This window comes from Pelobates fuscus, chromosome 11 (genome assembly GCF_036172605.1).
Source record: "Pelobates fuscus isolate aPelFus1 chromosome 11, aPelFus1.pri, whole genome shotgun sequence".
Taxonomy (NCBI): Eukaryota; Metazoa; Chordata; class Amphibia; order Anura; family Pelobatidae; genus Pelobates; species Pelobates fuscus.
The window spans coordinates 16584674-16602129 of NC_086327.1; the positions used below are offsets into that span (position 1 = coordinate 16584674).

At 39.9% G+C, this 17456-nt stretch overlaps 1 protein-coding gene across 1 annotated transcript in view; it reads right to left on the reverse strand.

Annotated features, from left to right (window-relative positions):
* The window catches only part of LOC134578078 (sialic acid-binding Ig-like lectin 9), a 39226-nt gene extending 21982 nt beyond the window's left edge, over positions 1-17244 (reverse strand). Inside the window, exons 1-4 of the mRNA XM_063437053.1 lie at positions 17179-17244; positions 14015-14103; positions 10300-10404; positions 4782-4928 (exon numbers count right to left, since the gene is read on the reverse strand). Of these exons, the coding sequence (XP_063293123.1) occupies positions 4782-4928; positions 10300-10366 (214 nt within the window). The 5' untranslated portion in view covers positions 10367-10404; positions 14015-14103; positions 17179-17244. The remainder of the gene's footprint in view (positions 1-4781; positions 4929-10299; positions 10405-14014; positions 14104-17178) is intronic.
* Positions 17245-17456: the final 212 nt, after the last annotated feature.

The following is a 17456-nucleotide window of genomic DNA, read 5'->3' on the forward strand; positions in this document are numbered from 1 at the left end:
TCGTAGGAGTAGTGTAGTTCCACTGTGGTAAGTATTATAATTCAATCCAGATTGTCCCCCTTGAAATTTCGGGTTATTAGTAAGCGGATAAAGAGGGGACGGGTATTGGGAGATAATAGTAGAGGACACTAATTTGTGCCAAATCTGAGATGTTGCTGTAATGGTTGGGTGTGGGACCTTGTGTTGTAGGGTATGTGTGAGCCTCTTGGGTAACCAAGGACGATCCTTCAGGGATACATTTGAGAACTCATTTTCCAAATGGACCCAGTGGTAAGCTGGTGTAGGACGCGTCCATTCGTATAATCTGCTCAGGTGTATTGCTTTATGGTACGTCTCTATATCGGGAAGGTTAAGTCCCCCGTTTTCTCTACTTGTGGTCAGGGTTGCATGAGCTATTCTCGGCTTTGTGAACGACCATATAAAATTGGTGAATAGAGTTTTAATTTTAGAGAAAAAACTGACGTTAATTTGAATTGGGATGGCCTGAAGAACATAAAGGAGACGAGGCAAGGCATTCATTTTTATGATATTAATCCTGCTGAACCATCCAAAGCAAGGTTTATTCCATTTTTGTAAGTCTTTATGAATGTCTGCCGTCAATGTGGGAAAGTTCAGGTCAAAAAGAAGTTTAAGTTTGTTAGGTACGTGGATTCCTAAATATTTGAGAGAAGTGGGCTGCCACGTGAAGTGGAATTTCGTTCTCAATTGGGTATTTAGGTATGTTGTGGAGAAGATGGGCATTAGGTCACATTTTGTGAGGTTGGCCTGGAAGTTTGATATTTTACCGTATAACTCCATTTCCACCATAAGAGCTGGTAAGGTGGAAGTAGGATTGGATATGGTGAATAGTAGGTCATCAGCAAATGCCATGACTTTGTATTCGTGTGAGCCTACCTGGAGGCCCTTGATGTGTTGGTTATCTCGTATCCCCTGAAGAAAGGGTTCCAGGACCAGAATAAACAAGAGGGGAGATAGGGGGCAGCCCTGTCTCGTGCCGTTCGTAATGGTGACAGGCTGTGTAAGCTGCCCATTTATACGCAGGCGTGCTGTAGGTCTCGAATAAATAGCAGCTAGACACTCCATCCATCTTGGCCCGAAACCTAGGGAGTCCATCGTGAGTGAGAGCAGAGACCAATTGACTCTATCAAAAGCCTTTTCGGCGTCTATTGCTAAAAGTGTACTGTGGATTTTATGTGTCTGGGCCCAGTGGATTAGGTTGATTATTTTCATCGTGTTATGTTTAGCTTCCCTTCCAGGTACAAAACCAGCTTGGTCCTGGTGGATCAGAATTGAAAGGAAGGGTTTAAGTCTATTCGCCATAATTTTAGTCAAAATCTTTAAGTCGATGTTAATGAGGGAAATCGGCCTGTAACTGCCGCAAAGTGCTGGGTCTTTACCCGGTTTTGGAATAAGAGTGATAGTGGCTTCTAGGCTGGTCTTGGGTATTAGGAGTGACAGTTTTTGTGTATTAAATGCCTCGATGAAGGGGTGTGCTAGGATCGGAGCTAGTGTTTTATAATATTTCACAGTATACCCATCTGGCCCTGGACTTTTACCCGTGGGGAGAGATTGAACTGTGCTAAGGAATTCTTCCAAAGAAATAGGTTCGTCCAAGAAGGCCATATCGTTAGGTGGGATCGTTGTTTTAATTCTTGGACGTAGATATGTAAGTATCTCTTCAGTGGTCGGTTGGACCTTTGATATGTTGTAAAGATTGGTGTAAAATTTATGAAATTCCTTAGTTATGTCCGGCATTTTTTGAGCTAGTATCCCTGAGTCTAAATTGATTTCTGAGATAAAGGTGGTGTGCTTATCTTGTTTCAGGGATTGTGCAAGTAATTTGTCTGCCTTGCCCCCTTTAGTGTAATATAGATGTTTTGTGAGCGAGAGTTTACGTTGAGCATGCAGTTGTAATGTAGTCGTAAGTTCTGATCGTTTTGCCAAGATAGTTTTGTAGGTGTCTATGGAGGATATGTGGTCTTGGTGTTTGGTCTCAAGCAATTGTAGTTCCCGCGTCAATTGTGTAATTCTGTGTTCCCTTTTCCGTTTAGACAAGGAGGCTATACGAATTAATTCCCCTCTCATTACCGCCTTATGGGCTTAATTATCACTTATCTTAATAATCTTGGGAGTGAACTTGTGATGTGACAAGAAATTCTCGGTAACCATTGTGAATGTACTTAATGGAACACTATAGGGTCAGGAACACAAGCATGCATTCCTGACCCTACAGTGTAAAAAACAAAATTGAAAATTACTGTTAACTTATAAAAAATGAGTAATTGAATTTTTTCATTAGGTGCCTTAGGAGACAGTGGATTGAGTTCTTGTATGCAAAATGTTTCCCGTTAGAGAAGCAGCACTAATTAAAGCTTTCAGCAGGGAGATTCTTGACATTCTAATCTCTTGGTAGGTAACAATGTTCTGGATCAGTTTGAACCAGGAGATCCTTTAGATGTATTTTTCCTTTTATAGCAAAACATTGTTTTTTGCTGAAGAATGTCTGGATGAGTGGGATCAAAACTAAGAATTTTCCATTTTTTTTTAACAGTTTTAGTTAATAAAGTGCTTGCTGTATTGTAAGCCATAGGGAATTCCACTCTTGGAGGAGACTCTTTTAACTCAGTAAGTTCTCTGTTGTTGTGTTTATCCTTGGCTTCTTGTAGAGTCTTGTTCAGCGTATTCTTGTATGTCCTGGTAGAGCATCCGCTTACTGAGATCTGTCAGACACCTGATGCGTGCTTCGTCTTTAGGCTCATCAGAGGATCCTCCCAAATCCTAGCAGTGATATTGGCTGCCACCGCATGGTCACTTCTCCAAACATGTACTGTAACTAGAATATCAGTGTTCCCACAAGGCTGCTAATTGGATCTCATGTATGTCCTGGTAGAGCATCCGCTTACTGAGATCTGTCAGACACCTGATGCGTGCTTCGTCTTTAGGCTCATCAGAGGGTCCTCCCAAATCCTAGCAGTGATATTGGCTGCCACCGTCCCACCGCATGGTCACTTCTCCAAACATGTACTGTAACTAGTGATTGCCATCAGAGACTGGACTTCCGGGGGAGACTTGCCATCCTGCCCTTATAACGGTTTATCATTGCAGGTGGTGTATCGTGGGGAGGAGGAATTTATAAACACCTTAGAAGGTAGGGCAGGGAGAATTTTTTCATTAAGGGGTGCCCTTCAATGCACGTTAGGGATAGAACATTGAGCATTTTACCATAAAGTTGGTATATCTTTATTTTTTACTATCTGCACCCACAAGTTACCAAACATTCAGATACTATAACTGTGTCTCACATTGTTGCCAGTGCTTCTGGTAACAGTCTCTGCTGTACTCTGAGGCAGTTTTGAGACACAGTATACTATTCCCTGCATGACCACTCTCCTCTCTTATCACGATTACACTTCAATATTAGAAAGTTGTGACATTTACTTCTATTCGACTTAAAAAGGTACTACAAATCCATTTAGCGAATACTCCCCAGATCTTGTTATAACCCAGTTGAAAACTTTCCACAGAATTCATATATCCAGAAACTTATTTGAGCATCTGGACTTTTATATAAAGTGGAGTTTGATTATACTAAGGGAATTCCTTTTATGACGTCCTTGAGTAGTAGTATTAGATTGTTTTTTACAATCTTTGTGACTACAGCTGCCATTATTCTGCAGATACACAGCTTGGGGTTATTAAGTTAACCGTATTGACACAAGTAGTCAATTGATTATATACCAGCCTTATACCATGTCAAAATGATTCATCCCATCTCTATAGATTCAGGCACTATTTAGTAGAATCTGTTTAGTTTTTTACACTTTTGTCTTCTGTATTTATTGTAAGTATTTATATGGTTTAATAATTATTAAAAATTATGTTTTATTATTTAGCACTGGTTTGATCATTTATTGGACAATTTACTATCCACATCACTTCCCTTGTCTTACCAATTCCAAATACTCCTTGCTTCCTATTGTTTCCTGGATATTCTAATAATTACTATTATTATTTTATTATTTATATAGCGCCAACAAATTCCGTAGCGCTGTACAATGGGTGGACTAACAGACACATAATTGAGATCAGACCACTGGACGTACAGGAACAGAGGGGGTTGAGAGCCCTGCTCGATGCTAGAGGGAGTGGGGTATAGTGACACAAAGGGTTAAAGTAGGGGAATTAAATAGTTTGTTAGAGAAGGGTTTATTGAGTGCTTGGTATGTCATTTTTGACAGTTGCAGGAAAGGAGTCATGGGGTGGGGGATGAGAGACCTGCTCACAGGGGTTACCCCCCAAAATAAGGAGTGTTTATCTCCATTAGGCTAATTGTCTGTAGTTGTTTTTTTTTTTTATTCTTTTTCAATTAAGTGTTTTACATTATATATCCCCCCATGTTTCCTATATATATATATATATATATATATATATATATATATATATATATATATATATATATATATATATATATATATATATATATATATATATACATATATATATATATATGTGTGTGTAATATATATATATTCACTTTGTATCATGGTAATTTGTCTTGTAAAGGCCCCAGAGGCAGAACATTTAATGAAATTTAATTTAATACATTATTATTGAAGACCTCTGCGTGCTTTCATTTTTCTGATCTCAATGTTATATGCAAGAGAAGCACAGGAGCTGTTGCTAATTCATAACATAGAATTTGAGTGCAGCACCCAGGTTAGATTTGTGTGTATATATAATAAACATCTTTTACATAGATAAGTAGAAAACCAGAAACTCACCTGTGATATTAACGTTTAGATGTCTTTGTATAAAGGTCCACTTTAATGTTGGGCCAATATTATCTTCAAGCCTGAACCCATATTTCCCGGCATATTGTTTTGCTGCATTATTTATGATTAGAGAGCAATCTCCATCACTGATGGTTCCTGTGGTTTGGACAGTTAGTTTGTTATTAGTGCTTTCTGATCGACGGTCACAATATTGTGAATCCCTGTATGCACATTTAGTCCAGAATCCTGTGGCACGTGGTGAAAGTGTTTTTGTCCTATTAATGGTAAAGAAACATGGGACAGTGACACACAGACCCTCCTGTACAGTGACATGTTCTGGCACGCTGAGTTTGTAATCTGCATCGTACTGACCACAGATACCTATGGAAAGAAAATAACAGTTTACCATCTAGAAACATTGAGTGAGAGCAAATCATGTAATAAATCCCACCCGCCCCCCCACTCACTAGGATATCGAATCTCTTTCATAGTTGTTGACAAATTACAGTTGTTGATAATAATACATAACATATCAACATCACACAACGAGTCACACATAATTAAAGGTTTCTAGATATTTAGCAATACACAAAGGTTTATTTTTGTAAAGATATTCTTTTAGTGGGTTCTTCACTAAACTGAGAATTCTCAGGAACTTAAAGGGAATTAAAAGTGAATCTCAAATTTAAAGCCAACATAGTTGAATTTGAATCATAGCAGTGACATTCTTGGACACTGAGTTTGTATTCTGTATTTAACGAATCACATTCAATATCTATGGAAAATAAATTATAGAAATTGCAGTTCGCATTCCATAAACATTAAAGGACCACTATAGGCACCCAGACCACTTCAGCTCAATGAAGTGGTCTGGGTGCCAGGTCCATCTAGGATTAACCCTGCCATCTGTAAACATAGCAGTTTCAGAGAAACTGCCATGTTTACAAATAGGTTAATCCTGCCTCTAGTGGCTGTCTCATTGATTTTCACGGTGAGAAGACGCCAGCGTCCATAGGAAAGCATTGAGAATTCTTTCCTATGAGACTGGCTGAATGTGCGAGCGGCTCCTGCATTCAGCCGATGACGGGAAAGGAGGAGGAGAGTCCCCGGTGCCGGGCTCGCGAGCCCGGCACTGGAAAAAAGGTAAGGGATTAACCCTTTCCTCACCCTAGAGCCCAGTGGGAGGGGGTCCTGAGAGTGAGGGGGACCCAAGGACCAGGGCAGGCGTGTCCATAAGGTGGCTCAGGCGGCCGCCTTAGGGTGCACCAGCCCGGGGGCGCAAATGTCCGGGTGACCGGCAGGAGGGAAACGCACAGTGCCCCTCTCCTGCCGGTCACTTCTTGTAGCGTGGTCGAGCGCCAATCTGCAGTGCCGCGGACTGTGTGGAGGGGGTGGGGATATGAACACGTCATATCCCTGCTCCCTCTGTAGCACACAGCGCGGCTGGCGCCTAGCAGGGGCGGAGCTACCGCCGGCCCCCTCACGTCAGCATGGGAGGAAGTCCTCCCAAGAAGAGAGCAGAGAGGAGGCAGAGAGGAGGGGGGCTGGGCAGGACCAGCTCCAAATCCCATCTACCTCAGGCAGCACTGTGGATCCCAGGTAAGCCACCCTCCTGAACCTGTCTGTCAGTGTGTGTATGTCTGTCTGTCAGTGTATGTGTGTGTGTATGTCTGTCTGTCAGTGTGTGTGTATCTCTGTCTGTCAGTGTGTGTGTGTGTCTGTCAGTGTATGTCTGTCTGTCAGTGTGTGTATGTCTGTCTGTCAGTGTGTGTGTGTGTGTCTGTCTGTCTGCCAGTGTGTGTGTGTGTGTGTGTCTGTCTGCCAGTGTGTGTGTGTGTGTGTGTGTGTGTGTGTGTGTGTGTGTGTGTGTGTTTGTGTGTCTGCGTGTGTGTGTGTGTGTGTGTGTATATATGTCTGTCAGTGTGTGTGTGTGTGTGTGTGTGTCTGTCTGTCAGTGTTTGTGTGTGTATGTGTCTGTCTGTCAGTGTGTGTGTATGTCTATCAGTGTTTGTGTGCATATGTCTGTCTGTCAGTGTGTGTGTGTGTGTATATGTCTGTCTGTCAGTCAGTGTGTGTGTGTGTGTGTGTGTGTATATGTCTGTCAGTGTGTGTGTGTATAGGTCTGTCTGTCTGTCAGTTTGTTTGTATGTCTCTATATGCCTCTCTGTTTCTTTACGTCTGTGTCTGTATTTCTGTGTGTGCCTGTGTCTATATGAATGTATGTCTGTGTTTGTACGACAATGTACCTGTATGTGTAGATTGCATGACTGTGTTTGTTTGATTGTGTGCCTTTTGTGACTGTGTGCCTGAATAATTATGTCTGTGTGCTTGTATGGTTGTGTGTCTGTATGTTTGTGTATTTGTGCATGTATGTATTTTTGCCTGTATCCATGTCTATGTGGGAGAAAAAGAGAGATAGATAGGGGCTGGGGGGAAGAAAGAGACAGAAAGGGGCTTGCGGGGAAGTAAGAAATACATAAGGAGACACACTAAAGGGCACAAAGGGGCCAAAGGGGTAAGACATTCAAGAGGTTGAATATGCAACACTAATGGGGGTAAGAAATTCAAAAGGGGGCTACGAGACACAGAGGTGAAGATGCATTGTTTATTTTTTTGGGGGGGGAGGCGTGGGGTGGGGCATCAAAATGCCTCTTCGCCTGTGTAGTCAAAAATCCTAGCACCGGCCCTGCCAAGGACCCTATAGAGCCAGGAAAACAAGTATGTTTTCCTGGCACTATAGTGGTCCTTTAACCCCTTAAGGACACAAGACATGTGTGACATGTCATGATTCCATTTTATTCCAGAAGTTTGGTCCTTAAGGGGTTAAGTGAGTGTGACCTAATTATGCTATAAATCCACCCTCCACTCACCAGGATATAAAGAATCTCTTTTGTAGCACTGGACAGTCAGCAAATAGGAATGTTATAGAGCAGCGTTCCCCAATTGGTGTTCTGTGGCGATTTGTGTATCTGCAAGTGGGTATCTGTGTGTTAGTGTATATATGACGGTGTGTATGTGTCAGTGTGTTTCTATGTGTATTTCTGTTTGTTAATGTGTATGTATATATGTGTGTATGTGCAGACATCCCAGCAATGAAACACCAACACAACATGCAATCACACCCCTGCAAACAATAACATGACATACAAGACACCCCTGAACTCCAACTCTAAAATGATACACTAACACTCAAACACACCCTTCACTCAAACGCCAATACTACACACAAATGTGCATGCGCATTTAAAATCCAACACTACATCATAACACACCACTGCACGTATATGCAAGCATAACATACAAACACACCCCAGTATGAAAATGCTAAAATAATATACAAATACCAACTCTATACCAGGGGCAGATCCAGAACCTAATCTCAGGAGGGGCGCTGGTAGATTATTTAAAGGAACAGTAAAGGCACAATAACCACTACTACCCTTTTATTGCTATATTGTATTCCTGTGATGCAGCCCTACTCTGATTTTGTACTGTTCTCCCTTAAATTTCTTCAAGGGTTAAGGGGGAACCTCTGTATAGGGTCGCTGCCTTGTTTCTTATCCTGGTTGATTAGTGCTGACTCTCCAGTGTCCTTCACAATAATCACTACAGCCCTCTGTAGTGGTTATGGCGCCAGATGTGCCATGGTGCCCTCCCAGAATAAGTAGTCAAACTGTTTACCTGGGGGTTAATATGTTTGTACAAGCACTTTGTGAGTGTTTTTTTTTTTTGTTAAGAAAAAGTGTTTAAGGGATAATTTCTAAAGGTTACGTTGTCATTTATAGAGATTTATGTTTTCTGCCTCTCTGAGCACTGTCCATATAGCTTTAACTCTTACAATTTCTTCCTAAAACCATGTTATAATTTCTTAATTTGCAGGAAATTCTCCCTCTGCTGAAACAAAATTCCCAAAGCTGTTTAAAGTCACCAGACAAATTGTGTTTTCCTGGAAAAGCATCCCTTCATCATATAGATGACCTGGCTCTAAATAGGCTACTTTGTAGTACACAGTATTCATGTTCAGCAGGATAAAAAACATTTAAACGCACTATAATCAATGTGTATTTCTGACACTATATTTCCCTGAAAGATGTTTAGGTTTCTGGCCCCCACCAGTAGGGAGTAAAAAGGGACTTTTACTTACCCTTTTCTCTCTTGCAGTGCTAGTCCCTGCACTGCTGTCCGGCCTCCTTGGATGAGATCATCAAGAGCGAAGTCTCAGCCAATCCAATGCCTTCCCATTTGAAAGCATTGGAAGGCTAGTGCACATAATAAATGCAGTGCTGTGCTAATCAGATGGCTATCTGCTGCATTCAAATAATTATGGGAGTTGGTGAACACCACACATTTGGTGCCAGTAGTGTCATAGTACTTCCCCCATTGTATGTAGTCAAACATAATGGTTTTACAGCTTCCCCAACAATGCATGAAGGCACTCATTGGTTGAGAGCATCAGCTGCAGGACTTAGCCCAGTGGAGGTAACGGAAACTCCCTGAAGGGGTTTATCACTCGAGGAGTACAGTAGAGGCATACCGTTCTTTAATGTTTTTTCTACTTACAGTGGGGGACACCAGGGCACTCCTGGCACCATAAACACTACTTTGGGCTCTAGTGTTTCCCAAGAATCATAAAATAACTAATAAACCTAACTCTATAGCATATAGTGAACTCCATACTGCCTTCTTACGGTTCCTGTTGTGTGTCAGCTAATTTTGTTCACTGATATATTCCAGTTGCCCAGCTGCATGCTGACCAGGCTATTCTGACCCCTTCGATACAATATTAAAGCAGTAAGTACATTGCCATTTTCTCCAATAGAACCATGAGTATTCTTTATATTTTCCGTGTGTGTGTGTCCCTCCCTCCAATTCCTTTTTTTTTCTTTTTTCTGTTTATTTGGAATCCAGACCAGATGCATTTTACATTGAGCACACAATCCATCCATTATGGGTGCCCCTGTGATGGTGACCCCAGGAATGCATACATTTGAGGAGAGTCTGTGGAAACCATTCAGCAGTAAGTATTGCAATTCGCATGTTCATCTCCCATGTTAAAATGTTAAAATGAGTGAAGGACCCACCGATATTGGAGTACTGTGACGTAGTGGTGGATTTAACACAATATGGTCATATGGTGGAACTGAATCCCTATAATCCCTATAATTGTTTGCCAAGATAGCTGATTTTAAGTAACCATGTAAAACTATTATTTTGATTTTTTTGTCTGTGCACTGTTCTTTAATCTGTATTTTGTAATTGTTTTGCTTGTTGTTACTAATCATTGATTAGTGCATTACACTAAAGACATTTTTTACAATTTACAATTTAGCTGCGAATGATTGTTTCTCAGTGCCCTATAGTCAAAATAGCTAAATTGAAAAAATTCTCCAAGTCAGCTAAGCTTTCAGTTTGGTTACTCTGACCTTAAATTTGAAATTAACTTTGAATTTACTGTAAATCTCACATTAGTAAATATCCCTGTGTGTTTATATGACCATTACATTTGAAACATATAATTGTTACTCACCCTTCCAAAGCAGAAACATGATTGTAATAATCCCAAATCTGCAACCGTAGTCTCTCCGTAACGACATACTGACACAACTGAAGCAACCTTCAACTACCACGCAGTCTGTGAATCATACAAACATTGCAAAAGATTTTAGCTTCCCCTTCAGATTCATTATCAGCAGAAATACAATTTGATACTTTGTGTCCCAACACCCAGGCGTTAGATTGTATAACCTTTACTGTGTAATTATTGGGGGAAAAATTAAATTGAACCCCTATCTTTAAAAGTTTACCCCAACTATAGAACAGTGTTTACAGAAAACACTGGATTGGATTAGAGGATCCCTTGCTTTGCTCTCATTAACCCGCCCCCCAGTAGAAAATAACATTAATAAATAAATAAATACATAAATACATAAATAAATACATTTATCAAGTTAAATTATACTTAGAAATACTTTTTAAAGACCTCTTCTCATCTATTTGCACTTTACTACATAACTAACAAATACAGCTAATGGCATGTCAGTTTCGAGTTGTGTTTTAAAGTTGTATTTGAGTTTGTATTTGAGTTGTGCTGTGTTTTAAAGTTGTATTTGAGTTTGTATTTGAATTGTGCTGTATTTTTCCTGGGGTTCTATATAATATGCAAGGCTGTTATTACGCTGTCTGGCATACATTATAAATTACCAAGATTGCCAGGCCGGTGAAGGCCAAATGCACCTCCACCCACACAGCAATAGAAGAAAGGATGCAACACCAAGCATGCGAGTTCCCAGGGCAGATAGTCTTAGTACAGAGTTCTAAGTTCTGCATATTATTTCCTGCTGTGTTTACCAGCTCAGGAAATAGCTGTGTTAAACTGTCCTCTTTATATACCTATTTACCCCAACACTTCATTACAAATATTACCTCAAAGCGTTTTGTATTTTTAATCAAAAGATTTTTCTAAAATAATTCAGTCTCCAAAAACAATTTAGCTACTGAAATAGCAAAATCTAAACATGAATAAAACACGAGTAAGAGAAATAATTATCTGCATATCTATTTGCTCTTTGTTTGGAATTGTAAGATATACATTTTCTCCAAACTAATAAAATTCACAGAGTTGAAATAAAAGTAGGTATCTATAAATAAAGCCGCTATCGAGTGAATCGTATCGACGTTACATCATTAGTTGTATGAAATATGCATTTCAAATACGGTCAATTGAAAACCAACATTTAAAATTCAAACATTTTAGAAAACAATTAACCAACGACTTTTACTCGTTACTCTACTCTTTGATTAAAATTAATTTGAATATTTGATTTAAAACAAGATTATTACTAGACCTGGGCATACGTTTTTAGGCAAATTGCAATTCATATAAATGTTGGCTGTTATTATTTATACTATTTAAAGGCTGAACTTGATGGATGCAAGTCTTTTTTTAAGTCTAACTATGTAACTATTTATATTTTGCAATACATTGCTGAACCACGACATAGGGGACTATAAGACTACCCACATTCATGTATTTTATTTCGGATTATCCACACTTTTTCTCCATGCACAACTCTAATTATACTACGTTGTAAGTTTTAAAGGTTTACCCCGTGCACCATGACCACTCCAGTGATATGAAGTAGTCATGGTGCCTGGAGTCTGTATTTACAGGTTTTCATTATGAGATTCTGCATATATGGAGATAAACCCCATTGGTGCAACTCCACCTCCGGTAACCTAACTGGGGTGGAATTAGCCAGAAGAGTTCAGAGTAGTTAATGTTAATTCTGTGCAAATTTGGTGGCTCGCCAGATCACACAGCATGTAGGTGCCAGACAGCCCAACCCTCATCCAATCCCCTGACCTCCATACCCATCCAGGGAACTTGGCCTCAGTGCTGGAATAAAAGTAATCCTTCCGCCCTTCCCTGGGTTTTCTTCAAACACTCTTTTTTTGTTTGGTGACATTTTCACTCTTTAGCTCTTCAATGATATTATTAAATACATATGAACTACACAACCTGTTAAAAATATTATGTTGCAGGTAAGTGTATGCTCTAGTGACATCGATCAAAGGAGGCCAAACAGTACAAGCTGCTGAGATTGATTAAATTGCTCATTTCATGAAACTATCACAAATGTCCAGAGTCTTTTAGGAAATAAGCCATATAACATTGACAAGACGTTTTGTCAAGTAACTGAAGTCTCAAAAAATGTGTTTCATACCACGTATAAAACACCGGAAAAAAATCAGTAAGCCAGTAAAACCAGTAGGCCAGTCCTTCGGCAAACTTACAATAAATAGGAGAGAGAGACAGCGCTAATTAACCAACAGGCAGCAACCCTGAGAAAAGGAACCCCTCTAAACCCTTTTAAACAAGATAAAAATAAAATATAAAAAAGGGCTGCGCCACAGTAGATAAACAATGTCCAATTCCAATAGTGGAAATAAATATAAAAAAGTCCAACCTAAATGTTCTCACTGTCGTTCTAGAGTGTTGAATACGGGAACAAGGTCTTCCGATGTAATTTGGATAATATAGAAGATAAAAAAGGAAAACAACCAATAGTGCAATATGTATAGCTCAGATGAAATAAAATTGGAGTAATGGTAGAGAACTCACATATATAGCTCAGATGAAGCTCTTATAAATGTGAGTTCTCTACCATTACTCCAACCCTTCAAAGGGTTATAGAACTAACAAAGCTTCCTGTGTAGAACCACACTATTGCAGACACTCAGGGGAAATGTATCTGTCCACAAAATATATAACTGGGGATAAACAACGTTTCATCTCTATCTTCTTGCATTTTACTGGTCAGGGTGATGGAAGCTATAGACTAGGAACTGTCAGAAGGCTACAGAGATCACATGGATATTAGGGAGATGTATAAGATGCAATATGATATAGCTTAATATGGACTCTAATAATACTTATTACATACACATGATACGTATTCAATAAAGATTTTGCATTAACTTTCCCCACATCAGTCAGCCTGTACAAGCACAGCATCAAATCAGGGGATTGCATTTGTTTGGAGGAGAATGAGCAGATTCTCAATTTCCTCCTGTTTTGAATCAGCAGATTGCCTGGAACCACCCGGTATTAATGGGTAGACTTTTATGGTCCTGCTGTAAATGGACAAGTTCTAAATCTCCTTAAGCGGAATTTATGAATGGCCAAGTTATGTAGTTAGATAGATAGACAGACAGACAGACAGACAGACAAACAGATAGATCTTATATAAACAAAGGACAGCCTGTAATGCTTTTATTTGATGAGCTGGTCTACAATTATCTATGCTACCTATCATACATTGTTTTCTTAGATTGCACCTTTCAACATCAACACCCAGGAATAATGAATAATGAACATTGAGTTTCCTCCATTATGCCGTGGTATCATATGAAAAAAAGTGTTGACATGTGCAATTCATAAAATTCTAATAAAGAAATGTTGTTGCAGATACAACTAACAAGGCTTTAGCTCACCACACTGTGAGGAAAGAGAGAAAGAGAGAAAGAGAGAAAGAGAGAGAGAGAGAGAGAGAGAGAGAGAGAGAGAGAAAGAGAGAGAGAGAAAGAGAGAGAGGGAAAGAGAGAGAGAGAGAAAGAGAGAGAGGGAAAGAGAGAGAGAGAGAGAGAGAGAGAGAGAGGGAAAGAGAGAGAGAGAGAGAGAGAGAGAGAGAGAGCAAGAAAGAGAGAGAGGGAAAGAGAGAATTGCATTGTCCCGTACTTACATTACATGTCAGGTGTCAGTGTCTCTGTTTCAGTGTCTTGTGGTCGCTCTGTCTTAGTGTTAACCTCCTCTTTACTTTGACAGTTCCTCCTCTTTTGGTCATGTGGTGAACATACTTATTTCTTTAATTCTTAATGTTGAAATACTCTTGCGTTCTATTCTATTTCTGCATTGATTTCTTGTTTGCTTAATGCTATATCTTCCTTTTTCTCTCTTTTCACATGTTATAAATCACATGTGTGCATTGTGTCTCTATCTGTGTCTCTATTCTTGGTCAAGATGAATGCATGGCCCAGAATATAATCACTGATTACATATATGGAGATAATGTATATAGGAAAAAATATGAAGATAAAAAAATATTTTTGGGAATTGTGACACACACACACATACACATACACACACACACATACATATTTATATATATTTAGTGTGGCGCAGTCACAGAACTTTTTAATGGGGAAAAAAAATCAATTTATTTCCAAAAACTGTGATTACATATTTGATTAACCCCTTAAGGATGGAATCAATTGTGCAACTTCTGTGTTTATTTGACTATATGTCTGTTCAACCATGATTTACCTCTTTCATATGTACTGCACCCACACTTATTATATATCATTTTGTTGAAGGGAAATATGGCTTTTACTCCATATATACTATTTCTAAATGAAACATAATTTAATATAAATAAAATCTAAAGAAGTGTGAGAAATTAAGAAATTTAGTTATTTAGTTACTAGTTTTAGTTCTGCGTAGCATTTTAACTGTGAATATCATAATACTGTTAGCTTTCACTGCAATAAAATACACATATTTGTGTTCAGTGATGTTTCATGAGTACAACAGTACCCCCCCCCCCCCCCCCATGAACAGATTTTATGGTGTTTTCAAAAGTTACAAGGTCAAATTTTTACACATTGAAATTAGCCAGATTGGTTTGCCAGCCTATGTTGCCTTTGAGACCATATGGGCAGCCCAGGAATAAAAATGAACCTCATCATGGCATACCACTTGCAAAAGTAGACAATGCTGGGTATTCAAAATTGGGTGTTTCTAGTCACTTTTTTAGTGACAAACCCTGCCCAAAGTTAGCGTTCTCATTTCTATTTCACACAAAAAAGGCTCTTCCACGATGATATGATCAGCATTATACATTTTACTGCTCTACAACACTCATATTTGTGATAAGCAGTGTCTCACAAGTACAGCAATACCCCCATGTCCAGATTTCATGGTGTTTTTGAAAGTTACGGGGTTACATTTGAAACCTCCTTGGTGAATAATCAAAGAGAGCCTTTTGACATATTTGTCAAGTGACAGAAGTCTTAAAACCGTTATTTCATATCACCTACAAAAACGCTGGAGAAAATCAGTAGGCCAGCAGCAGTGGTCCCAATTTAGCCTAGACTACCATGCAACAGGGGACTCATGGCAGGTTTCAGGCTGCTGATCTTTTTGGGCACACTCAACGAGCACTGGATTCAGACAGATTCAATTACTGACAGAGATGCTACGAGCACTGGATTCAGACAGATTTAGTTACTGAGAAAGATGCTACGAGCACTGGATTCAGACGGATTCAGTTACGGAGAGCAATGCTAGAAGCACTGGATTCAGACGGATTCAGTTACTGAGAGAGATGCTACGAGCTCTGGATTCAGACAGATTCAGTTACTGAGAGAGATGCTACGAGCACTGGATTCAGACGGATTCAGTTACTGGGGGAGATGCTACGAGCACTGGATTCAGACAGATTCAGTTACTGGGATAGATGCTACGAGCGCTGGATTCAGACAGATTCAGTTACTGAGAGAGATGCTACGAGCACTGGATTCAGACAGATTTAGTTACTGAGAAAGATACTACGAGCACTGGATTTAAACAGATTCAGTTACGGAGAGAGATGCTACGAGCACTGGATTCAGACGGATTCAGTTACGGAGAGCAATGCTACGAGCACTGGATTCAGACGGATTCAGTTACTGAGAGAGATGCTACGAGCACTGGATTCAGACCGGTTCAGTTTCTGGGGTAGATGATACGAGCACTGGATTCAGACAGATTCAGTTACTTAGAGAGATGCTACGAGCACTGGATTCAGACAGATTCAGTTACTGAGAGAGTTGCTACGAGCACTGGATTCAGACAGATTCAGTTACTGGGATAGATGATACGAGCACTGGATTCAGACAGATTCAGTTACTGGGGGAGATGCTACGAGCACTGGATTCAGACAGATTCAGTTACTGGGGGAGATGCTACGAGCACTGGATTCAGACAGATTCAGTTACTGAGAGAGATGCTATGAACCATCCTCTTCTGTTGAAAAACAATATCTGTACATTGAAGGGCAGAGATTAGATAGATAGATAGATAGACAGTGGTGTATTTTGGATTTGTGCACCCCCCAAATCTAAATTTGCCCCGCCCCAATTTGTGTCAAGGCCACTTTTTTGACTGACAGACACGTGCCCTCATTGATAAATGCACTGACATGCACTCAATTGCAGATACACAGTCATTGGCACACACATACAGTCATTGGCACACACACTGTTTAACCAACACACACTTTCACCGACAGGCACACACTGACACACCCACTCACTGACAGACACACACTCTCAGATACACATAAAATGACAGACACACACTCAAATACATACCCATCCTCACTGATTTGACACAGTCTGATAGACACTTTTACTCACTCACAGACACGCACTGAAAGCTACACTCACCCACAGACTCACAGAGCGTGAGAGAGCAAGAAGAGCAGAGGACAGTGCTTCCTTGCTGCCTGGCTAGAATATTTGTAGTTTAACACCATGGGGGGGCCCTAAGAAGGACAGCCCCAGGACACGAGGCAAACAAGGCATTTATTTGGACGTTTGGGGTGGCGTTTTTTAGCGCCCCCCTGAAAGTGCCGCCCTAGGCAAATGCCTTGTTTGCCTTGTGGTAAATACAGCCCTGCAGATAGATAGATAGAAGGGAGAGCAATCTACAATTCCGAGTTTAGAGTGTTAGGGTTGATCATATCTGAATATGCTGCCATACCCCTCACTATTATATACTTTAAAAGTATATGAAGATAGACAGACAGACAAATGGAAGTGCACTCATATAATAGGCAGACAGACTGACTGCTAGACCTGTACTTACATTACATTTCCGATGGCAGTATCTCTGTTTCAGTGTCTTGTCATCACTCTGACTTTGGGTTTAAACTCCTCTTTCCTTTGACAGTTCCTCCTTTTTGTTTATCATGTGATGTCTATTATTATTTCATTTATTTCACAACATTCCTATATTTTTACACATCGCTCTCATAGTTCTGCATTGCTTTTCTGATTGCCTAATGTTATATATTTTTCTTCTCCCTCTTCTTTTTCATCATACTTGTTAAACCACATTAGTGTTTTGTGTTAAAACCCCTCTCG